General features: G+C 46.9%; 1 protein-coding gene across 1 annotated transcript in view; it reads right to left on the bottom strand.

Moving 5' to 3' along the window:
• The window catches only part of C8G (complement C8 gamma chain), a 107,168-nt gene that overhangs the window by 79,777 nt on the left and 951 nt on the right, over positions 1 to 26,440 (bottom strand). Inside the window, exon 2 of the mRNA XM_085610886.1 lies at positions 13,658 to 13,803. Within this exon, the coding sequence (XP_085467012.1) occupies positions 13,658 to 13,803 (146 nt within the window). The remainder of the gene's footprint in view (positions 1 to 13,657; positions 13,804 to 26,440) is intronic.

Consider the following 26,440-nt stretch of genomic DNA (forward strand, 5'->3'; position numbering starts at 1 on the left):
GAAAAGATAGCAAAAAGCAATGAGATCAGGCAGAGTGAGGCAACCACCTTCCAACTCATCCAATATAAAATCAAATTCCAAAATCAACTCCCCATCCAAACCTCGGAAAAGGAAACTAGAGCCAGTATCTTCACCAATAAATTTAAGCTCCACCAAAAACGGAGAAAGTCAAAAAACGGAAAACAGGGAAGATACGATGTCAGTTATTAACCAAGAACCAAGAAATAGTTGTGAACTAATTCCCACTTTGGATTTTAACAAATCCTCAAACATAAAGTGTCACGACAACTAATTTATTGTATTACCCTGTCTAGCGACAGCTCATCAACAATTGCAGCAACCACAGGAACCATCCCAGGTGCTTCCGCCTTCGGCATTAAAATCACCACCAATGGGTTTAAACAACCTTATAACCATTGAGGGAACGCCAGTGAAGAAAAAGATACGTTTTTTCCAACCAAAGATATACGAAGTTTTCTTTCCTAAAAGACCCTGGATCAGCAATTTTTTCTAAGACAGGGAGCGTCAAGGGCCTCCACGCACCGCTCCTACCAAGCGAACATAATCAAAGCTGTATAAAAAACGCAGACAGCAACCTAACAGGTCCCCCCAGGCAAGCTGGGCCTTTGAATACATCTAATATTGAAGTAGCTGAAGTAAGGTCAGTACCAACCCCATCAAAGGTAAAAAACAAGAAAGTGGGCTCACTTACCCACTTAGCAACCCTGGCAGTCCAAGCAATTTCCAACCACATAAATTTGGGAAAAGAGCCGACCAATAAATCCGTTATCAAAAATTGGAGCCTACCAAAGAAAGTTGAATCCATAGAGGCAGTAATCCACCAACACCAACATCCAGTGAGCCATGTTGAGAGCAAGGATTCTGAGATCCAGAGTCATAAAGAGGAGGAAAGGGAAGACTTACACTGTCTCCAACCACTAAGTAGTTCGCCAAAATCAAAAAAATCAAAGAAGGTAACCCAGGATATTGAAGAAATACAAAGATTGCAGCAAACCAAAATAATGGAACAAGGAAGCAGAACCCAGTGTCATCAACTGGCCAAAATCTCTTTGATCCAAAACCAGACATCTCAAATAAATCTTAATAGCAATATAGGAAAGTTGTATTAAATGATAGGTCAGCAATACTCACTTCACCTCAACGTTGCACCTTACCACAGTACAACGATTTTCAACCCACAGACAACTACTCAAACAACGACATGTCCTCCATAGCAGCACAGGAATGGGAGGAACTAGTTGCAACCTACAATCAGAAATCAGTCGGATGCAGTCCACCCATCGACGCATCACCAAGAGTGGATAAAACTAACAACATTGATAATCTGGGCAAAGATTCAATATGGGCAATATTTTTGAAAACTCTGCAGCATTCGACTACGGCTCTAGAATTTCAATCCCAAAAAATGGACTTGCAACTCATAGTTCTGCAGACAATGGCGGACACAATTTCAGGAATTGACCAGAAAATTTCAGAATTAAATGGTCTCATAAAAAGAGGCCAAGATGCCGTCTTTGAGTCCCAAACAAACCCTCCACAATTGCAAACGTACAACCCGGTCTTGGACAAATTATCATCTTTACCAGCAATGCTGGGAGATTTGATAAATGACCTAAAACTGACAGCCTCTCAAACTCCGATCCCACAAACTTCGGACCCACCGCCAGAGTCCTTATTGACACACATAAATCGAGAGAACGAGCCGTCTGCCGAACAGAGCTTAACAACCAACTTACTCCTAAAACAAACATCACCTTTTGACCCGTTGGATACTGCCCCTACGATTATTTCCACACTCATAGATAATTCAACTCTAACAAACAATCAAGCTTTGAATAAAACTCGTACAAAGAAGAAAAGGAAAGGAAGGAACAGGTTGTCAATGAACAGAAGGCATTATAAAGAGACACAACTGGTGCTAACCGGGGGGGGGGTGGCCAAGATGGCGGCGAGGTAGGACGCACGATTCGGAGCTCCTGCCCGCCGCCCGCCGAACATAGCTTCTGATAGCCTCCGAGAGACCCGTGGAGGACTGCCGATACCGGCGGAGGGCTGCCCCGGTGACCCGCTAGCCCTGACTGGCGTGAGGAGCGGCGGCGGTCGGCCGCGGCTGGTGACCCGGCGGCGGAGTTCGGGTGGCGACCCAGCCTGCGCCGGAGGGTGCCGGGTGGAGGCTTCACCACTGTGGGGGCCCTGAGTGGGGTCTACCGAGGCCAGCTACCCCGATACCGGCCTCTATCTGGTGACCTGCTGCCCCGATCGCGGGCCGTACTCGCTGGGCGCTGGAGGCTGCGGAGGCCCGGGCGGCGGAGGAGGGGCGGAACTGATCTGCAGCACAGCTCCTGAGGCTCGACGAGGCCTGGGTCCGGAGCCCTGCCCGCGCTGGAGCGGGCCCTTTCTCTGACCCGGGTGGGCAACGCCTGGATCGGCGCTGGAGGCTGCCCTGAGCTGGGGGGCACTAGGACTGGACCCCCAGCGGTTGGACGTGGTCCGGGACTCAGCCGGAGCGCACAGTTGGCGGGGCCCGGATCCGGTGATCTGCTCCCGTGCTGGGATCTGTCTACATCCGGAGTGACCGGGGCTCCTGTGGCGGAGACGGCGGGGCCCTCGCCCCCTTCTGGATTTGAACGGCGAGATGAGCTGCGACGCTGGGGGCGCGTGGAGGCCTACCTGTTCGTCCTGCGTGCGAGAGCGCGGCCCCGGCCTGGAGTCGCGGATGTGGCTCTGAGGTGGTGATTCAGAGGAGCGCCGGAGCCGGAGCGAGGCGAGAGGCAGGGGGTTCGGTGAGTGACTACGGCCCGAGACGTGGGGAGGTGTCGGCTGGAGGGGAGCTCAGGCCGGCCCTTGTCTGGGGCGGGTCCCGGGGGCTGAGGGTAACACCGGTGCACAGCCAGCGAAATAGACGATAGGCCACGACCGGACATTGGCCTGTAGGTGCATGTGGCTCCCCTCTCCCCCCGTGGCCTTTGCTGAGTGTCGTGCTTGGCCGATTGGCGCCCCCCCCGGGATCTTACCATTGGGCCTGCTGGGCAGCGACGGAGGATAACTCGCGACCGCCTCGGGAGCTTACCTGCCTCTACCAGACTTTACTTCCCGGCGATCCCCGACGCCTGGTGGCGGTATCGACGCGCCTCTAGGCGCTGGACACTTAGTGAGACACTACGCTATGCCCGTATCTAAGGCGAGGAAGCCTAAGCCTCTCAAGGATATATTCGGGCGCCCTCAGCCTGTCCCCAGCAATCCAGGCGCGGATTCCAGGATGGCGACCCCGCAACACTCTCCCAGCGTTGGGGAGGAGCCGGCCACCAAGGCGTTCATGGAATCCCTCTTCCAAACCCTGTGGGCTGACCTACAGTCGGTGAAGGCTGACCTCACCGCAGAGATAAAAGACATCCGCAGGGACGTGGAGGAGGTGGGGGAGCGAGTGGCGTCCCTGGAGGAGAGGAGCGACGCTACTGTGGCGGACATGAACACGATTCAACAAGAGATCCTCCGCCTGCGGGACCAGCAGCTGGATGTCCAGACCCATCTGGAGGACCTGGAGAATAGGTCCCGCAGACATAACATCCGGATCAGAGGAGTGAAAGCCTCGGACGACACCACGGACCTCCCTGCCTTCGTCGTGGGTCTCTTCCGCCACATCTTGGCAACACCGGATGACGCTGCGATCGTCCTGGACAGAGCACATAGGGTCGGTCCACCCCGGGCGCCCAACAGCCCTCCAGCGGACATCCTGGTGTGTGTCCAAGACTTTAAAACCAAAGAAGCTATCCTCGCGAAAGCAAGGACCCTCCACCCCATTTCTTACAGGGGGCACTCTCCGGTGCTCTACCAGGACTTGGCCCTGATTACTTTGCAGCGCCGACGACCGTTCCGCCCGGTCACGGAACATCTGCGGCAGCGGGGCATTCCATATTCGTGGGGGCACCCATTCCGCCTCATCTTCCGCCTCGATGGCAGACTCCACCAGCTGCGCTCGCTCTCCGAGGCCTGCGGAGTGCTGGACTTGGCGCCGCTGAATGAGGAGGTGGACTGCCGAGCTGCGGACTCGGGGCCGGGGCACTCGGCGTCAGGATGGCGGCGACAGGGAGGGCGCAGACGGGGCTGGAAGCCCACCAAAACTGACATCGCTAAGAGCCAGCAGGATGCGCTGGCCTCAGCGACGGACGCACTGGCCGGGGCGCCTTCCGGTGCCGAGTGAGCAGCGGCCGCCTGTAGCTTCACACACTTGATCCAGGGGTCTCTGGCGGGAGGCGGGCGGCGGTGGGAACCGATACTTCCCCCTTTTTGGTCACACTATGGCCCCCACACCGACGTTTGCCTGGCTTTGCCATGGTGACAAACAATTCTTCCGGATCTTGACTTTCTTGTTGGTTTCTGCCAGTGTTGTTATCACTGGGACATTTGTTTGGCAAGAGGTTTTGGTTTTTTTTTTGGGGTATGGGTCCCCTCGTCCACTTTCCCCTGTTGCACCCCGACAGATGTTACACAATGGCTTAGAGGGTCTGAGTAGTCCCTCGCACTTGCTCAGGATAGTTAGCGCCCTACAGCGATTCCTTCTTGCTCACTGGACCGTAGATGCCACACACCCCCCTTAAAGTCCTTACGCTAAATGTGCGGGGGCTGAATAATCCCGTCAAACGAAGGACAGTCCTTAGTTACCTGGAACATTCGAAAGCAGACATATGCCTTCTACAAGAGACCCATCTTCTGGCTAAGGACCACCACAGATTGCAATCCCGGGCTTTCCCAACACAGATGTTTTCTTCTGCCAACTCCAAGACAGCTGGGGTGGCCATTTTGGTTTCCCGCTCCTTCACGGGCAGGGTCTTACACAAAGGGGCAGAGATTAAGGGTCGATTACTCACCTATCAATTTTTATTGGGAGGGGTGGCCCTGGATGTTGGCTCCATCTATGCACCCAATGAAGGGCAGATTCCATTCCTCCTCAATGCTCTTGACGAAGCGGCCGCAGCTTCGGGCCGCTGTCTGCTGTTGGGCGGCGACCTCAATATTGTTTTTGACAACGCGCTAGACCGCTCCGGTCAGAGGACGGGTCAGGCGGGTGTTCTTACAGCTGCCGGGCGAGCTCGTCTTCGAGATCTGGGGCTGTCGGACCTGTGGCGCCACTTTCACCCGACTAGTCGCGGCTACACCTTTTACTCCGGGGCACGCAAAACGTATGCACGCTTAGATTACTTTCTTAGCTCTCCATCACTTCAGGCCCACGCATTGCACACTGATATCTTACCGGCCTCCTTTTCCGATCACTCCCCAGTTCTGGCCACCTTCCAGCTCCCGCCATCTCTGCAGCCTCACCGACATTGGCGCCTGCGCGATACATTGCTACACCACCCCTCTGTCGTCGAACAGCTTCAGAAAGCCATCACGAACTTCCTCACTCTTAATGCTAATCCGGATACGACTCTAGCGACACAGTGGCTGGCGCTGAAGGCTGTCCTTAGGGGGGAATTTATAGCCATATCCTCTGCCCACAATCGCGAACGCAGCCACAAACGGGCGGAACTTTCCCAGCGCGTCTCAGAGCTCGAACAAATGCATCAGAGGACAGGCGCCTCCCGGGCCTGGCGGCAGCTCTGCATACAAAGAAAGCAGCTTGCTGCCCTGGATCAGGACAGGGCCGAGTTTGCCGCAATCAGGCTTCGACACGCATACTACACGGGAGGAGATAGATGCGGCCGCCTGCTGGCAAACAAACTGCGGGAGTCCAGACAAAAGCAGGGAGTTCGAGAGATCCGGACGCCGGGGGGGGAGTCGGTAACTGACGCCGCCGATATAGCAGAAGCATTCCGCGACTTCTATGCGGGCCTCTACACCGGGGATCCCCTGGAGACCCAGGTCTGTGCTGATTACATAGCGGGGGCCCACGTGCCTTCCTTAACCTCCGTGCAGGCAGATCTCTTGGAGAGGGATATTCGGATAGAGGAGGTTGTCTCGGCGATCTCACGCCTTAAGCCGGGTAAATCGCCGGGCCCGGACGGCTACACAGCGGCCTTTTATAAGACTTTTTGCAACCGCGTAGCCCCTCTCCTGACGAGTTTATTTAATATCTTTGACCAAGCGGGAGCCATCCCGAGTGAAATGCTAGAGGCCGCGATAGTCGTTATCCCCAAATCAGGGAAGGATCGGACAGCTTGCAGCGCGTACAGACCCATCTCTCTGTTGAACATTGACATTAAATTGTACACTAGCATTCTCGCGGCTCGATTGGCGCCGCATATGGCCAACCTGGTCGAACCCGATCAGGCGGGCTTTATTCCACAGCGGCAAACAAGTGACAACACTAAGCGCATTTTGCATCTGATCGAAAAATCATCTCGTACGCAAGGAGAATACATGCTCTTGGCCATCGATGCAGAGAAGGCCTTCGACAGAGTGCACTGGCCGTACCTCGAGATGGTCCTGGAGGGAGCTGGGTTTGGGGAGAAGCTCCGTACCAGGATCTTAAACTGCTATCGCTCCCCCATGGCGACGGTTCGAGTGAATGGCTATACCTCCTCCCGCTTCCCCATTGGGAGGGGTACTAGGCAGGGGTGCCCCCTGTCACCCCTCCTGTTCGCACTCTATATGGAGCCTTTAGCTCTACGAGTGCGGCGACATCCCCTCATCACCGGGATTAAATTTGGAGGGGACGTCCACACCATTAGTCTCTATGCGGATGATATCCTGCTCTCCTTATCTGATCCAATACCGGCTCTGCGCGCTCTGTTCATCGAACTGTATGGCTTTGCGCGGGGGTCGGGGTTCAAAATCAATCTGGACAAATCCATAGCACTTAACATCTCACTCTCCCCGGACACTCTGGCTCATATCCAGGAAGAGCACACCCTGAGCTGGGCGGCTGCTTCGATCACCTATTTAGGCATTCAACTAGCCCCAACCCTTCAGGCCACCGCGGACATTAATTACTCTCTTCTCCGCTCCCGCATCCGTACAGAATTGCGCAGATGGAGAACTTACACGCTCTCTTGGCTGGGCAGGATTGCGGCCACCAAGTTGACGGTCCTCCAGCAGATCTTGTACCTCTTTCAAACTCTTCCCCTCCGCCTCCCGTCCGGTTGGATCCAACAAATTCAGGCGGACCTAGCCCGCTTTAGCAGACATGGCCGCAAACCCCGATTTCGACATGCTGTGGCGACTCTCCCACCGGAGAGGGGGGGGGGGTAGAGGTGCCCGACCTTCAACTATATTACCATGCTTCTCAGCTTAGATACTTAGTGGAATGGCACCAATTGGAATCGGAGAAGCACTGGCTGTTCCAAGACCAAGCGGTGGCGGCCAGACCGCTGCAGGGCATCCCCTTCCTTCGTAAACAGCATAGACCACCAAATCTCTACGCTTCCTATATCACAAGCACGGTACTGGAATCTTGGGATCGCACTAACCTTGCCCACCGACTGACCTCCTTTCCGTCACCTCTCACCCCAATATTTGATAATCCAGAGTTTCGCCCGGGCGCGGACGCCCAGGCCTTTCGCGCCTGGCGCTCCTCCTCTTGTAGGTCCTTGGGTCATCTTTTCGATTTTGATGGCATAATCACGTTTCAGCAGCTCAGGGAACATTATGGCCTCCCGGAATCAGAGCGCATGCCGTATTTACAAGTCAGACATTGGGCACTCCACCAACAGGTTAGGCCTCAGGCGCAGCGTCTCCTGACCCCTTATGAAAAATGGCTGATGACGCGCACGTCCAATAAGAAAATAATCTCTGACCTCTACAAAATGCTCCTGGACACTACTACACACACGTATAACGCAGGCCGGGCTTGGTGGGAAAGGGACCTTGTCAGATCCTTAAGCCACAAGGAATGGGACGGTATCTATCATAGAGCACGGCACTCTGCATACCACATGGGACTCACGGAGACTCTGACCAAAATTGCCACTTACTGGTATTACACGCCAGAGCGCTTGCATCGCTTTGACCCTCGCCGGAGTGCGTTGTGTTGGAGGGACTGTGGAGAAGTGGGCACCCTAGAACATGTTCTCTGGAGTTGTACCTGTATACAACCATATCGGACCCGTGTTTTGGATGAAGTTGACCTACACTTCGAGACAGAGCTCCCGCGCTTCCCCGCGTGTATTCTTCTGGGCTTGCCCAACCCGCTGACATACCCACTCAAATCCCGGAGGGGCAGGCTGATTGCCATCGCCTTAGGCGCAGCGACACAAAACATACTGATACACTGGCGCTCGGCCCAGCTCCCAAAACACTCTGGATGGCTCCAGAGACTCTGGGGGGTGTTGGGTATGGAGAAACTTACACTCACGTTAGCTGGTAGAGGATCCGACTTCCCAGAGCTATGGAAGCCCTTTCTCACCCTATTGGTGTCTGAATTTCGTGAGCTGACCTGTCCCCGCTATCTTCGGTTATTGCGCCTCGCGGACACGCAGATTCCTAACGCCACTTCCCAGAATCGCCGCAAGCGGCGGCGTTGATCTTTAGAGGCCGCCCTCACCGGCTCAGTTAAAGCGGACGAGGGAAAGGGAGGGGGGAGGTATCCTTGGGGTTTGTATGATTTTATTATGTGTTTTTTTATTCTTCTTTTTTTTGGTTTCCGTTTCTGTTTATTACCCGTAGTATTGCTAAGCTAGGCAACCTAGTTGCCTCATTGGTATTGTGCCTCTGGAGTTGAGGGTGTTCTTTGTTCCATGTTTGTTTGAACTCAATAAACAGATTTAAACCATAAAGAGACACAACTGTATCCTCCCGCCTTAGCAGCGACTCGCGGACGAAAAGCAAAAAACAATGATCAATCATCAGCCTCTTATAAGACCACAGGTAGCACTTCTTCACCATTTTTAGAATCCTGCGACAAACAGATAACCAGTTCGACTCAGGAAATTGTCCTCAAAGAACTTGAACAGGCATGCCCTCAAACCAAACTAAACCAATCGGTACATAATGCTCACAATGTTGAGCCAACATTTGTTGAACATACTCGAATAATAAAAAGTGCGGACAACGCTGCAGTCATCAAAACAGAGTTGCCGCATCAATCAAAATGGTACTTAAACAGTAACACAAGGCCTCAAAAGGCAGATAACATTCCAACGGAACAATTAAACCACTCAGACGCAATAGGCTTAGCACGTTCCCCTCAACCCTTCCACCAAGATAATGTGGGACTTCCAGTAAATCTAATAGCACCTCAGTATTTGCATAGTCAGGCATCAATCCTTTTCATTCCTGAATACACATCCCGAGGTAGGGATGATATATTGAACAGGGGTAACATACTAAGACTTTTGCACTCAGTCACTAGCTTAGAAAATATTAGCCCTTCAGAAGTTGCACAAATAGAGTTTCAGCCAAACACCGAACCCCACCGCCCGGAAATAACGAAAGCAACCTGGAACTCCGCTGAGACAGTGAGTAAAATCATGGAAGAAGAAGCAACATTCCAACAATGGGGGATAGAGTTGAGATTAGAACAGCGCCCCCGCTATCCAACACCCTTTTTACCATCCAATAGGTCTCTAGCACCCAAAAGAACCAACTCAATTTTAAGGGGTGCTTGGAGTAATTCCCCGAGGGCATACTCCAAAGACAATAGGAAACTACAAACAGGACAAAATCCAAACCACAGTACTTATTTTTCGCGAGACTGTAACCCTAATTGGAAGTCAATCCAACGCACAATTAGCACAACGACTGGCGCAACTTGACAAAAAGGGCAAGAACTAGCTAATCCCTTAAATAAGATGAGGGATATTAGTATCTGCTCATGGAACATCAATGGCTTAGCCAGCAAAAGCAATGATCCGGAATTTCTTCAATATCTGAACAGATTTGAACTCCTATTGCTTCAAGATACCTGGGAAGAAAAAGTATTTGAATTGTTAGGGTTTGCATCATGTTGTATCCCGGCTAATAAAAATTCCACCTTTAGGCGGAGGTCAGGTGGACTGATGCTTTTTGCCTCTATACAAACAATAGGCGAAATTAAAGAAATAGACTCTCACATACCTCCCCCGAGTGCAATACAGGTGGTAAAGATTTCACTTTGGTTACGGAACCTGCCTCAAGAAGTAATCATAATTAATATATACATACATCCAAAACAAAAGCAAAAGGCCGCAAAAGATTTGGGAGCAGCCTTGGAGAAGATAAGGGAAGAACAGGACTCCGACTTAATCATCATGCGGGGGATTTTAACATGCTTCTCATCAGCGAGGACCAAGACGACGACCTTACTCGAGATTTGAATGTGGCATGGGGCGTACCCACACAAGGCTCGGTAAAAAACAGCAAATTAACTAAGTACTCAAAAAATGTACTCCAAAATTTGGAACATCTCAACCTAAGGGCCTTGAATGGGCGTTATGTCGAAGACGACCCACCAGTTGCAACCTTCCACTCTAATAAACAAACCTCTCATCTTGATTACATTTTTATATCTTTAAACATGTTCAGCTGGACTAAAATGTTCAGAATAGGGACGAGTGACCTCAGCAACCATCTACCCTTAGAAACCATAATAAAAGTTAACGCAAAACTCGTAAAAGAACTATACAAAGGCCCTTGCTTAGAAGTCACGTCAAACCTACGGCGGTTACGATGCAACATTGACAACATCGGGTCAGTAAGTACAACAGCAAAAAACCTTTTTACTCAAACAGCCAATTCCTCATGTAAAGCGTCGGAACACTGGCAAAGCTTCATTACAAAAATTAGTGAGAAGCTGATAAAAAACCTGCCAAACGTGTTACGCCAGGGGAAGAGAGTCCCTAATAAAAATCTAGTAACCCTGGAAATTAAGACTCAAAAACGGCTAATAAACCAAACACTAAGGCTGTTACGAAAGGATCAAACAAATTGCAGTTTGCGAACAGTCCTACAGACAGCAAAAAAAACACCTGAAACGGATGAAATGGGAAAAAAGGAAGGAACAGAATGAAGATCTATGGGCAAAGCTCCATTATGAAGGGAAGCAGAAAAATAGTTCGAAGTTCTGGCAAATGGTTAAAAAAAAAATAACCCAGACCACCGGGGTCAAAACTCCCACATACCAGAGGAGGTTTGGACAAAATATCTGTCATTGCATTTTAACAATGAGGACATCACAGAGGGTGTTGCAACACACATACCTCGTGCAGAAACCATGTGGCCCAAAACTGAAGGCAAAGAAACCAGCTGCACACCCATAAGGTTCCAGGAAAAGCGTGAGAATGGGTCTACGACCTCACCTAAACTCGATAAATTAGTACCAGCGGCAGAAGTTTCGATATGTGTCGAGCAATGGCAAAATTTAATTATCCCAGCCGACGTAAAACGACAAATAAAAAGAGGGCGATCTGCGGGAGCACCGGGCCCAAATGGTATTCCACCCATGTTGTACAAGGAAGACGTGGAATTTTGGAGTAAATCATTGGCATCCTTATTCAATAATCTAACTTACACCCAGATACTTCCTGAGTCCTGGTATGGGTCAGTTATTAGCCCGATTTATAAGCACGGTAGCAAGAAGCATCCAAATAATTACCAGCTCATTGCATTACTAGATGTAGAGGCCAAATATTTTGCAGGCATAATTCTGGAAGAGTTAACAACATGGGCAGCTGAAAAATCCATTATCCCGATTACTCAAACAGGATTCTGCAGAGGCCAAGGCACTACAACCAACATCATGGCACTGTCCCTGCTGATGGGACAGGCCAAAGAGACCAAGTCACCTTTATATCTTCCGTTCATCGACTACACTGCCGCATTCGATCACATAGATCGTAACAAACTTTGGCAGAAACGAAGCCATTGGGGGATACCGAAACATCTCTTAGACGTGTTAATACTACTTCACTCCAACACTTGGATTAAAATCAAACTTGGAACAGGAACACACCTTTCGAAACCTATCAAGACAACAAAAGGACTAAAACAAGGGTGTGTACTGGCTCCTCTCTTATTTAACCTTTTTCTAGCTGACCTACCAGGGGAACTTGACAAATGTTCCAAACACGCGCCCAAATTGGGGTCTATTACCCTTTCCAACTTATTATATGCAGACGACTTAGTGTTAATAAGTCGAACCCCAATGAGCCTTCAACATCTTCTGAATGTTGTATATACTTTTTTTGAAAGAAACGCCCTTCAAATAAATCTTAAAAAGACTGAGGCCATGGCTGTGAACTATAGGAAAAAAAGGGAAATTCGTTGGTACCTGAACAGAGAGAAAAAGGATCTGGTAACTACTTATAAATACCTGGGAGTAATCCTGGACTCAAAAAACACGTCTAAGTCACAACTTGAATCCCTACGAGGGAAGACGATTACGATCCATCTGGCCATCAAATCACTAAAGGCAAAACTTCCTGATCTTACACTTAAACCTCTCCTTCAAATACTACGTGCAAAATTACAGCCGACCATCACATACGGGAGCGAATTCCTACATGGGAAGGATGCTGCCCTACTGGACATACTTATGGCCAAATCATATAGGGCCATTTTCAATCTTCCCTAATATGTTTCTCCTGCTCAGATTCGGCTGGAATTTGGTATAATTAAACAGACAATAGGAAGGCGGTGCACGTACATAGGGACCTGGCACAAGATTCGCACTGCTGAGATAGTCTCCTTAAGCTCCAACGTAAGGGGGGGAGCTATTTCGACATCAAAAATCTTTGGCCAGAGACTATCTATTTGAATCACTTCAAATCTTGGGCCTGACAGACTCTTGGGAAGCTCCAACAGACCACCTGTCCTTCAAACAAATCGCAAAAAAATCGGCGCGCATCATCTCAGTAATTGAAGACAAGAATGATCTAGCGAAAAGAGCGCATGGTTGGACAACGCTGGGTGATTACGGGCCAGTACAACCACAAGCATATCTTAGTACTGGCATGAAAATAAAAATCAAAGAAAGGTTTCTGAAATTACGTCTTGGAGTAATTCCTATACTCCCACATTTGCCACCTTGGGAGAGGAATAACTCCTCAGAGCAGTGCCGACTGTGCAAAACTGGCAAGGAGGACATTATTCACGTGATCTGCATTTGCACTGAATTAAATGACTTAAGGCATAACTTACTATGCCCATTCTTTAAGCAGTATGGCATGCGGACTTGTAGACAAGCTGTAATACTGTGTTTTAACCCGAAATATACCAAACTGAACTGCCAGGTCGTAAAGTTTTTTGATTTAATGCGTAAAAGACTTCAAGAGCACCTGATGACAACTAAAAAACTTTTTAAGGTTACTTAACTGATCTTAAGTAAATTTTTATCTTAAGGCAATGTATTAACGAATTTTTAAACACCTATTTCGATGTTTTATGATATTTTGTAAAGATTTTAATTAATCATGTACAAATAAACAATTACTTACTCACATAAAACAGGATCAAATGGATTTACTCCTGCAAGATTTGGTACTACAACTCTAAAGTCTACGCTAAAACATTATACGAGTATAGTGTATTATTACATATGTCTCCTTATAGTGCATATTTCGAAGGACATCCAAGTTGGACTGTTTATGTGTTGCTTAAAACAAACATATTTCTTGCATTTTTATTTTTAACTATATCACAAATGAGAAATAGACACCAATTAAGAAAAAATAAATATAGATAAGGATCATAAAACTTGGGGCACTAAATGTAACCAGACACTTACAGCTTCCTGAAGGTGCTGATGGGCAACTTATTGGCATCCTTGGGGTCTGGAGATACAACAATTGTGGTTGCTTCCACCCGATAGTTGTTTTCTTTCAGATAATCACACTTGGAGGCCACTCCAATTAGGAACCACTTCCCTGCAAACTAGAGCACAAACATTTTAATCAGTAGGGAGTGCATGCTGGTTCTGCTGATATCCCCTAGATTTGACAAAAAGAAACCATATTACTGTATGGGTCTCCTCCGGTGTACTTAATGGTGGGTTTTCTTTGTTTCTTTTTTCTTTTCAAAGAACTTGATCTTCAATTGGAAATCTTTCACCCACTCCTGCTCCAACCATTTGAAAATTTGTAATTTTTAGCACTCAACAAAACTTAGCATATGCCCGCATACAGACAAGACGTGTTTGGGAGTGTGTGTTAGGCTTGACAAACGTTTGTCACCTCCCCACAAAAACAGCAAATGTTTTGAATTACCGACAACGTGCGAGGAAGTGCGTGATAGGTCCAGAAAATGCTTATTAATTGCCCACAAAGGTTGGGGAAATGTGTAACAGACAGAGCAAATGTTTGTGAGAAAGCCACAGAGTTTGGGAACATGTGCAACAGGCACATCAAAAGTTAGTAAATTCCCCTATAATACTGGGGACCTATATGACAGACGCAAGAGAAGTCTGTGAATTGCCCACAAGGTCCAGGGACCTATGTGACAGACCTAGCAAGTGTTGGTGAATTGCCCACAAAGTTTAGGGAAATCTGTAACCAGTACAGCAAAGGTTTGTGAACTGGCCACAGAGTTTGGGAACCTGTGTAACAGGCACAGAAAATGTTAGGGAATTCCCACTAATGGGGGGGGGGTGCGTGGTAGGCACAGCAAAAGTCTGTGAATTCCACACAAAGTTTGCAGACCTATGTGAGAAGCACAGCAAATGTTTGTGAATTCGCCACAAACATTTGGGACCTATGTGACAGGCACAACAAATGTTTGTGGATTCCCCACAAAGTTTGGGGACCGATATGAGAGGCTCAGCAAATGTTTGTGAATTGTCCAGAAGGTTTGTGGAAATGTAGATCAGGCGCAGCAAATGTTTGTGAATTGGCCACACATTTTAAGGAATGTGTAACAAGCACAGCAAATGTTAGTGAATGGCCCACATAGTTTGGAGACTTATGTGATAGACACAGCACAAGTCTGTGTCTTCCCTACAAATTTCGGGGAATTATGTGACTGTCAGAGCAATTGTAATTTAATACCCATAACGTGTGAAGTTTAGGGAAGTGTGTGACAGGCACATCACTTGTTTGTGAATTCCCCACAGAGTTTGGGGATGTGTGTGACTGGCACAGTACTTTTTTGTAAAATACCCACAAAGTGTGGGTGTGTGTAAGTTGCACAGCAAATGTTTGTGAATTCCCCACAAAAAAGGGGAAAGTGGGTGGCAAGCCTAGCAGTTATTTGTGAATTGTAACTATGTGGGTGTTCGCATTTTAAAGACCACTCCTCCTTGAAGCATTAACAGGGGCTCCTCTTTTGGGGTGGCTTACAAAGTTTATAGCAATACTGCCCATAATGAATTACGTCTCTTGAAAGATATGGTGTTACCACAGATCAAGTATTTTTTGCAACTTGATTGTTTCTCACATGTCGTTGCCAGAGTTACCACCAATATTGAGATGCTATGTTGTGGTGCAATATTATCACATATACAATATGACTCTAGATCAGTTGAGTGCTATAATGTATGGTAATTCAATTAGTTTGCACCCATATATCGCATTTTTAGGGTCGCTCTAAATAGGAAGTAGAGGTTATTTACAAAATACACATTTTTCGCACAGTTTCTGTTGTTGCAACTCGCTCTACCCTTAATATTCTCAGATTCTGATTTATCAGAATTTGAAAATTCTGTGCAGAGGACGGTGCCACTTTTCCTTCAACAGTTGGTACATAGAGGTAGAAATGTTACTGTGAATCAGGCACAAAGACTTGCAGAATAATGTGCACCCACACACTCAAATCAGCATTGAAAGAAATGTACGATCATGTAATGAAAGAAATGTACGATCATGTAGACAAGCCTTGGTAGTTTGTTTTAAACCAGCAGACATATTAATGAATGCAATTTTACTAAATTTCTGATTTCTTGCAAAAAAGAAATTGGAAGTGAGAGATTTGAACATAGTAAGATCGGAAGTTGTTGATATTTAGAAAAGAACTTTGAATTGCACATGTAAATTTGCACAAAAGTAATGAATGTATAACTGATAATTAGTCCTATTTTAATAAGGATTAACTAAATCAGCGAATATTGTTTGACTAAGGGATAAAATGGGTTTTGGATTTATAGAAAGGTTTTAATGGTCATGTAGTGATGATTTTCTAATTGTAAGATTTTAATTAATCATGCAATAAAGTGTTTATTATTAAATCAGCATTACTCTTGTGTTTAAACCCCAGAGTCAGTAGTAAATCAGAAAACTTTAGAGCGGCAGAGCTTCAAGGTTTCAGGTTCATGCGTCAGCGCTGGAAGCAGAAAGAAGTAGCAGGTGTCCAAATGGAACCTGCACAGGCAGCAATGCAAGTAAAACAAGCATTTGCAATGCAATAGGTCTCGCAATTGCGAGATTTAGAGCTATTGGCATTGTAAATGACAAGGCCTTTTATTTATGTTTTAAAAACCAAAACATAAATAAAAGTAATTGTCAATTACAATTACAATAGGTCAAACTCGCGTAAATGCGAGACCTGTTGCATTGCAAATGCTTGTTAAGAATTGTGCCCCGACTCCCCTGCACGATATGCTGAAGGAGTCCACTAAGAATTGGTAAACCTCGGTCTCCTCCTCCCCTCCCTGTACCGCGTGGGCCTTTGTTACGCCCCTCGTCCCTGGGTACGACTCTGCTCACATGAGAAACTTGCGTTTTCGTGAACTTCTCCAGTGGGTATAAGGTTAGGCGGACAATATATTCAGTCAGATAGCAGAGGAAAGCTTGTGAACGGATCTGAGGGCAGAGTCACAAGGAAGAGGTTGGCGTTCAGCTTTTCTACTGTGTCACACTGGGCACAAGACAGCGAAAGGGAGTGCTGCTAACCGGAGAGCTGAAGCTTGTGGTCCGAAAGGCATCGCTAGCGCAGGAATCAAAACATGGGATTCTTTGTTCCATTTGTCTACGGTTTCCTTGGAGTTCTTGGGATATAATCTCTACATTGGAACCTCTAAAATGCCGCAAGGGGAGATATATTCCCTAAGAACAAAACGGAGTGTGCGGACAGCTTTCGAGGAGAAAAGGATAGTAGGAAAAGAGAGACGCAGCAATCCTCGTGACAGCCTGTATAGCGCACCGACTCCCGTCAGCCAAGTAGCGCTTGATACAGGGGATTAGACCTCGCAGAAGCTGTTTGTGTCTAGCCCTCTCTGAGGTTGTACAACTCATACATATGCTGCATGCAGAAATCAATTCTTGGTTTAACAGCAGTAGAGTTTTCTAAATGTTTTTTAGCCAGGAAATGTAACACACAAATACACATACATGTTTTCGGCACACAGCCTTAAGGCATAAAACCCACCAGCTTTACAATACATAAAGGACATACAATACAAGCATTGGCAATGCAAACGGCTTTAATGTGGGAACGCATCGAAATATAGGCATACACAAATGCAGTTTGCATTCATCAGCACATTAAAGTCAGGCCTGTTGAGTTTGCCAATGCTTGTTTACACTTAGAATAAGCTGCTCATGGCACCTGGTAAAATGGAAGACGCTTCTAATGGTGTTCCGCATCGGGTTTTTGACCCAGGACCCACAGAAACTTCGAACACCCAACCTCCAAAATATACACTGGAGAGAAACAACAGTCAACACTGCACCTGCACTTTCAAGTCTTCAATGCTAAGGCTGCCTTACCCCGCGCCTTTCTACGTTATTTCCGTTGCATGCCTCTGTCGTGCTGCACCACTGTCATCTGCACATGCGCACACCTGCCCGCCTCGGTGGGCAAGATAACAGCACACGAGTGACAGCAAGGACAAACACTAAAGAAACCGAAGCAGGCAGTGCAAATTGTTTTTGTCACTTTACGTACTGGGCACACAAAATCTTAGCCTGCTGAATATTTGACGCTTGACTAACCTATTACTGGTTGTGCATATATATGATAATCTAAAGCGGAAGCAAACAAATGTAACATAGCTTGATTAAAGTGTCACGTGTAACACGGAGCCATTAGGCAGCTGCTTTTAATCTCACCTTCTGTGGAGCCAGTCTTGGCGCTATGGCCCTTGGCGCTATAGCCCTTTATAGTATCTGTTAAATGTCCCAGTCTCATGAGCAACATGTCCAGCCAGCGCTGTCATTTGAACTTCCAGACCTACACATCACCGGGCACAAAAATACTGGCCTGAGATATTCAGTCAATCTACACAAACATGACATTACCTAAGAAACAAAAGCACTGTGCAAAGGGCTAGTCCCCCACTTTCTCTAGTCGTCAGTCCAACTCTCTTCACAAAAACCTCACAAGAATGTCTCTGCCAGCCTTCCCTCCACCTCATTGACGTGAAAGTACTGTGTTTGAGGGTTAAAAAGGTACACTGGTGCTCCGAAAACTAGAATATTTTTTGGTAAAGCGACGAGTTAACACTAAAATAAAACAGAGTTAACACTAAAATAAAACATGCTTTGGCAACGCGGCCGCGAAAGTGAAAGTGATCGCAATCCCGATTACGATCGTGTGCAACGGAGGGTGCGCGTGCACGTTCACGTGCACTGTAGCTTTAGGCCACGGCAGCACTTTGAAAAAGCCAGGAAATGTAACACACAAATACACATACACGTTTTCGGCACACAGCCTTAAGGCATAAAACCCACCAGCTTTACAATACATAAAGGACATACAATACAAGCATTGGCAATGCAAACGGCTTTAATGTGGGAACGCATCGAAATATAGGCATACACAAATGCAGTTTACATTCATCAGCACATTAAAGTCAGGCCTGTTGAGTTTGCCAATGCTTGTTTACACTTAGAATAAGCTGCTCATGGCACCTGGTAAAATGGAAGACGCTTCTAATGGTGTTCCGCATCGGGTTTTTGACCCAGGACCCACAGAAACTTCGAACACCCAACCTCCAAAATATACACTGGAGAGAAACAACAGTCAACACTGCACCTGCACTTTCAAGTCTTCAATGCTAAGGCTGCCTTACCCCGCGCCTTTCTACGTTATTTTCGTTGCATGCCTCTGTCGTGCTGCACCACTGTCATCTGCACATGTGCACACCTGCCCGCCTCGGTGGGCAAGATAACAGCACACGAGTGACAGCAAGGACAAACACTAAAGAAACCGAAGCAGGCAGTGCAAATTGTTTTTGTCACTTTACGTACTGGGCACACAAAATCTTAGCCTGCTGAATATTTGACGCTTGACTAACCTATTACTGGTTGTGCATATATATGATAATCTAAAGCGGAAGCAAACAAATGTAACATAGCTTGATTAAAGTGTCACGTGTAACACGGAGCCATTAGGCAGCTGCTTTTAATCTCACCTTCTGTGGAGCCAGTCTTGGCGCTATGGCCCTTGGCGCTATAGCCCTTTATAGTATCTGTTAAATGTCCCAGTCTCATGAGCAACATGTCCAGCCAGCGCTGTCATTTGAACTTCCAGACCTACACATCACCGGGCACAAAAATACTGGCCTGAGATATTCAGTCAATCTACACAAACATGACATTACCTAAGAAACAAAAGCACTGTGCAAAGGGCTAGTCCCCCACTTTCTCTAGTCGTCAGTCCAACTCTCTTCACAAAAACCTCACAAGAATGTCTCTGCCAGCCTTCCCTCCACCTCATTGACGTGAAAGTACTATGTTTGAGGGTTAAAAAGGTACACTGGTGCTCCGAAAACTAGAATATTTTTTGGTAAAGCGACGAGTTAACACTAAAATAAAACAGAGTTAACACTAAAATAAAACATGCTTTGGCAACGCGGCCGCGAAAGTGAAAGTGATCGCAATCCCGATTACGATCGCGTGCAACGGAGGGCGCGCGTGCACGTTCACGTGCACTGTAGCTTTAGGCCACGGCAGCACTTTGAAAAAGCCTGTTTACAAAATGTCTCGGCCAGACAGCGCAAGCGCTGAATCAGGCGAGACCTAAAAAACTTTTACATGTGGTGTGTGTGTATGAGTGAGGGTGTGTGCCTGTGAGAAACTGTGTGTGAGCATATCTGTCTATGTGTGTGAGTGAAAATGACAGAGTGTCCGTGAAGGAGTAAGTTAGAGTGAGTGAGAATGAGTGATAGAGTGAGTATGACTGAGAAAGAATGAGAGTGAGGGTGAATGACAGTGAGTGTAACTGAGTATTACTGTGTGTGAGACTGAGTGAGTCACAGTCTGAGAGAGTATTAGTGACTCAGGGAATGAGTGAGACAGTGCGTCACACTAATAATTAGTGAGACTGATAGAGTCAGAGTGAGAATGAGTAAGAATGAGTGAGACCGAGTGAGACTAGGTGAGTTGGAGTGAGATTAAATGAGTGAGATTAAGCGAGACTGACTGAGAATGTTTGAGGATGAGTGAGTATGAGTGAGATTGTGTAATTCAGAATGAGAGCGAATGAGTGTGAATGACTGAGACTGGGGTAAAACTGAGACGAAGTGATAATGATTGAGTCAGAGTTAGAGTATTTGAATCATAATGAGTGAGAATGAATAGCAATGGGTGAGTGTAAGTGAGAATAGGTGAGACTGAGTGGGTCAGAGTGGACTGTGTGAGTCAGTGTAACTACGTGAGACTGAGTGAGTCAGAATAAATAAATGTGAGTGCAAGCTGGAATGAGAGTTAGTGAATGGGAACGAGGGAATGAGTAAGACTGTGTGCAGTCAAGTGTGGGCGAATCCCCCAAACCCTCCAAAAATAAGGCAGGCTCACTCACTGGAATTTGAGCCAAGAATTATGTCCCACTGCTTTTGAAGTTCACCAGCCGCCCCTGTTTGATGTAGATTCCAGTTTTGTACAGATTGTTTCACCCATTCCTCACAGAAACGACAGTCTACCCCAAAGCATACTGGGGCAAAGACTGCATGTACTAGCTCCTCCCTATGCACCAACCAAAAACCTCTGCTCAGAGTCTGCCCAACAATCCTTCTAAACTTGGAAAACAATCCAATGGCGTACAGACTCCCATGTGGAACTCCACCTACCCTGGCTTACGATCTGTGCCCCATCACAAGCAATACAGGAACATTCTGAGAAAAAAAACTGAGCTATTCAGATTCTTTCAATTGAATCCTATCAGAACAGGGATCACAATGAAAAATACCAGACAGATGGTCTCACCCATCAGACTGCACTCTGACTTTTTCTCCTGTCATAGGGGCATATCAGCAACGAGGCGATATAAAATTATCGCCGCTTTTGCGTCCGTTTTCAGGCGAAAAGCGGTGATAATTTTATCGCTTAATCAGCAAGGTCACGCTATCGCGTGAAACCTTGCATTAGCGCCCGGATTCTTAACACCCAGCTTTGCATCTCTAATGAGATGCAAAGTGGGCGTTCCTAACCTGACATCAATCAATCAATCAAGGAATTTGTAAAGTGCACTACTTACCCATGAGGGTCTCAAGGCGCTAAAGGGAGGGGGGAACCGCTACTGCTCGAAGAGCCAGGTCTTGAGATGTCTTCTGAAGGTGAGCAGGTCCTGGGTCTGCCGTAGGTGGGTGGGGAGGGTGTTCCAGGTCTTGGCGGCGAGGTAGGAGAATGATCTGCCGCCGGTGGTCTTTCGTTGGATGCGGGGGAAGGCCGCGAGGGCGAGGTTTGCTGAGTGGAGCTGGCGGGTAGGGGTGTAGAAGTTGAGTCTGTCATTCAGGTAGGCTGATCCGGTGTTGTGCAGTGCTTTGTGTGCGTGGGTGAGGAGTTTGAAGGTGATCCTCTTGTCGACGGGGAGCCAGTGCAGGTCTTTCAGGTGGGGGGTGATGTGGCTGCATCAGGGTACGTTGAGGATCAGACGTGCAGAGGCGTTTTGGATGCGTTGTAGTCGATGCAGGTGTTTGTCTGGGATTCATGCGTAGAGTGCGTTGCTATAGTCCAGCCTGCTGCTGACGAGGGCCTGTGTAACAGTTCTCCTTGTTTCGGACGGGATCCACTTGTAGATCCTGCGGAGCATGCGAAGGGTGTTGTAGCAGGAGGAGGAGACGGCGTTGATCTGCTTCGACATGGAGAGGGAGGAGTCGAGGACGAATCCGAGGTTGCGTGCGTGGTGAGTAGGTGTGGGTGCCGTTCCGAGCGTTGTAGGCCACCACGAGGCACCGCTAAGCGACATTTCTCCTATCATCAAGCCCCACGCTATGAAGCATAGCGGCAAGAAAAGTAGCGATAACCCCTGTTATTGCTACTTTCCTTACGCCTGCTTCAAGACTGACTTAGCCATGATATCCTATGGAAGGTGGATATCATGGCTAAGTATGTGAGGCCCTATCATCAAGCTAACACCAATCTTCATGAGATTATCGCTGGATTTCCAGCGATAATCTCACGTTTGGCAGTTAGCGCTAGGATTTTTATCGCTTTTGAGATAAGCTTTGCTAATAGCACGCTATCTCAGCGATAAAAATCCACATTAGCCGACGATAATTATCCAAGCGCTAAGTGCGCTTAGCGATAATTATCGCCGGTTGTTGCTGATATGCCCCATAGTTCTGTATTTCTTAAGCCCTCTTAAGTAACTGAAAGGCATTACTATGATAATTGCTTTCAGAATGGTCTCCATGTGACACTATCCAGTTTATCTATATCCAAGTATTAAAAGCTGGGTTGGCTTCCTTGCGATTACAGCCTGTAAAACGGGGTTACCTACATGTCTCAGCTATAAGCACACCACTCCCTGAGCTAACTAACCGGACCATAAAACTTTTTTTAAAAACACTGATAAAACAGGCCTCTACTCCAGCCTTGGACCCTTCTTGGCCGCCGTTCTCCAACAAGCATTTACAATGCAATAGGTCTCGCAAGTGACATTGTATTGAGATATTGGCATTGAAAATGTTATTGTTTTTTTTCCCTTCGTGAAGCATTAATCAAGTAATGGTGTTCTAAATGACAATGTCTTTTACCCCCTGTTGACCCCCGCAAAGCTCATCAGCGACCTAAAAAGCAGTAATCAACTAAACTAGCTACAAAAAACACAGATCTGTGATATGTTACGATTGTGCCTCAGAACAGACACACTACCCCTGTGTTATGTGTAGGTGGACTGGCACGCTCTTCTTTTCAGGACTCCGCCCCTCGTGAAACCAGACCCTTTCAGCTGTCACACCTTGGCCCCCATTTTATGGGATCCAGCAGTAATTTTGTTTTGATTTTTATATATAATTGGCTAACGCCAGGCCTACACATGAACATGGCTGAGAAGCTTAACTAGCAGCCTCAGGGGATGCCACTCGTCAACTACAAGGTCTTTTTTCCTTCAAGATTTTGACAGGTCGACACTGAATACTAAATAGTACATGTGCGTATTGCCCTAGACACCAAGGTTTTCGCCCCGTCTTACTTGTTCTAGGTAAAACTCACATTTGAAATGTAAACTACATTTTAAGCAAAGGAACCAAAATATTAAATTAACTTGAGGGGATTCGAAGAGATCGTTGACAGAAACTTATATTCCTTCTATTCTTGCCTTTTATTTTGTCACATTACCATTCTTAGCTGCCTACTAACAGTGTAACACGTTTGGCCCCTTCAGCGAGTCCTGTCTTTTTAAACTAATGCACTTTGCATGCTGAAATTTTTTATCTCATCCTTAATTGTTAAAGGAGAAACTACGAGCCCCAAAATGCAATGCTCTGTTGGCTAAAAACACAGGATTGGCTGACAGTGTTGCACAAGACATGGGGCAACATCGCAGTTCTGAACTTATTTGCCATTCGAACATGCCAGTATGTTCAGTCATTTCTTTAAAGACGCATACATATAAAAGACTGCCAACATGCTAATGGCCGCCTTGTGAGGAATGATACTTTGGGGGTAATTTAGAGCCTTCCTGATCCTTGACTCCTGAACTGACAGAAAAAAAGTCACCTAAAAATAATGAAAGGGAACTAACCAGCAATCCAGAGTCGATGACGCTGATTGACCTAACACACCTACACATAAGTAAAAACATGCTGTACTCTGTATTTTCAATTGCCTTGGTATCACTTAAGGAATAGTACTGAGTAACTGGAAAAGCAAATGCAGGTTAAAGCTCAGAGCCTGCCTCAGTGACCACCTACGAAACCGCTTCAGAAAAGTAACATTCAGACCACACGACAAAGAAGAGACATTTAGAAAATCATTAAACATTGTTAACTTTATATGCAGAATAGCCTTGCAGCTTTTATGGTGTGTATTTTATCAGCTTCTTTAACTCTTTCTCTTCTCCTTTTAATCTTCCTCTATCGGACGGTAAATATTAATTGAGAAATTAAACAGAATACGTACTGATTTAATGATTACTTTCGTTAGCATGCTAAAATGTGTTGTTTTTAAATTGCGTACTTCTACTATACAATAAAATATTTTTAAAAATATATGACAAAACAGAGGAACATGTTGGGTTTTGAACCAGAGCTCCAGAATTTCATCCGATGCCTTTTAGATCTTTTTTTTTGCAGGTTTATATAGCGCGAACTGAACCTGAATGCATTGGAGTACTTTATAAGAGTACTAGTTACATTACACAAGGGCAGTGCACATTCATTTTTGGTAGGCTCGGGGAGATTGAGTGATTTACCCAGTATCACATGATGTTGAGCCGAGGCCCAGCCTCGAACCTGGTTTCCCAGCTCCGAAGTTGGCAGCTCCGGCCGTTAGGTTGCATCCTCGAAAGGTTTCTGCCGGAGGTGAGAAACATACAGAGATTTCACAACAAAGAACGTCCCCTCACCCTGAGTGAAACAAGAGATATCTCAGTGAGATATGCCCCTCATCGTCTGGCTGCATCTCCTTGCAGAGATAAACGGTTGTCTCGATGACTCCCCTCGCTCTCCCTGAGATAAGGTTGCCACAGATTTCAGATAAATCTTTTTACTCTCGCGGGGACACGGTATCCCCCACGGATACAAGGCATGCCTCCAGTCTCCCAGGGCAGAGGAATCTCCCTCCCCTTGTGTCAAATGCGCACCTTGTGAGATAAGGCCTTCATCTCCTGATAGAGGCCATGTTTCTTCTTCCTCTCTGAGATACTCCAAGCTGCAGCTGTCTCAAGTGTCATGTTGTTACAGTAAGATTCCCTTCCGTTAGCTCGCGCCTATTTGTGGATTCCCTAATTCAAGGGGAACTTGGAAAGTGAAAGCGCGCCATGCGCGTTGTGCTTGCCTGCAGTGAAAACAAGTGATTAACTAATTAGAAACAGATGGCCCCCTATATAGATAAGGTATTGATTCATGACAGCCTTGAAGCAGACGACCCAGTCTGGATGGGCCGTCCAAAAGGGAGAAAGGGCAGTGGCCCAAAAGCATCCTTGTCAATGGGAAGCCAGCGTTTAGCATAAACGCTGACGCCACCCAATGAGAATGATGGGCGGGGCTTCAAGTCCCCTTCTGAAATCTCCTCTCTCACTTTAGGTATCGCTGAGCGAGCAGCGCATGCGCTGCAACGCCAGGTGAGACCTAAATAGGGAAGGATAAAGTCAGTGACAATAAGGGTGTCTGAAAGGTGAAGAACACACAGCTCCAGGATAAGTCACTTTCTACAAGAACTCACTCTAAGGAGAGCACGGAACAATATGGGTGCATGGTTGCATGAATTAGAAGTGGGGGAGCCTAGATCAGGCCTGGCTCGAGCCACATGTCCTACTCTGCATGAGGTCAGCTGGAGTCAGCGAGTGGAGCCAAGATTTCCTAGTTTCTATTTACCGCATCCCTCTGCGCTATCACGTCGTTCTCAAAGCCCAGCTGGATGCAGTCCTTGAGGGGCTGGTCAGAGCTGCTTGTTTCTACAATGAAAATGCAAAAAAACACATTACCCTGGCCTCCAAGTGGGTAGGCAGAATATTAAAACATCCCACACTGGAATCATACATTTAAATACACCAGGTAAGCAAAGCAAGTAAACCCAACTCTACCTTCTCCTTCCATCATTTTATCCATCAGTCCTTTCACACTTTTGTCTATTCATCCATTCATATGTCAGTCCCTTCACCTATCCATCTATTCACCCTCCTATTCATCCATCTGCCCATCACTTCACATTTACATCCACACATCCAATCCATGCACTCATCCACCATTTCACCCTTTAATATATCCTTTCGCTCTACCCCATCTGTCCATTCTTCATCCTTCCATCCATTCATCATTTCGCCTGTCAATCCTTTCACTTCTCCATGCATTCTTCCCCTTCCATCTACCCACCCTTTTACTCCAACCCCTCACCCTTCCATCCATTCTTTCCCCCTTCCATCGTGCCCATTACCTTTTCTTTCTTCTTTCCTTTCACGGTTCCTTCCTTTCTTTCACCCTTCCTTGCTCCTTCAATTCTTTCTTCCCTCTTTCCATATACCTATATTTTGTCTCTCATTCTTCTTTTTCTTTCTTCCCTTTCTGTGTCATGCATACTTTCTATTTCTCCTTTGTGTGTTTCCCCTATTTTCACCCTTCCATCATTTCTCATTCTCATGCTTCCTTTGCTATACATGTCAGATCACGACCCACTCATCTGTCATGGTATTCCCTAATAACCGTTATATTAGGACCCAGTTCACCAGCCTAGTGGGCCTTGTGGCAACCACTGCTTGA

This window comes from Triturus cristatus, chromosome 1_2 (assembly GCF_964204655.1).
Source record: "Triturus cristatus chromosome 1_2, aTriCri1.1, whole genome shotgun sequence".
Lineage (NCBI taxonomy): Eukaryota > Metazoa > Chordata > Amphibia > Caudata > Salamandridae > Triturus > Triturus cristatus.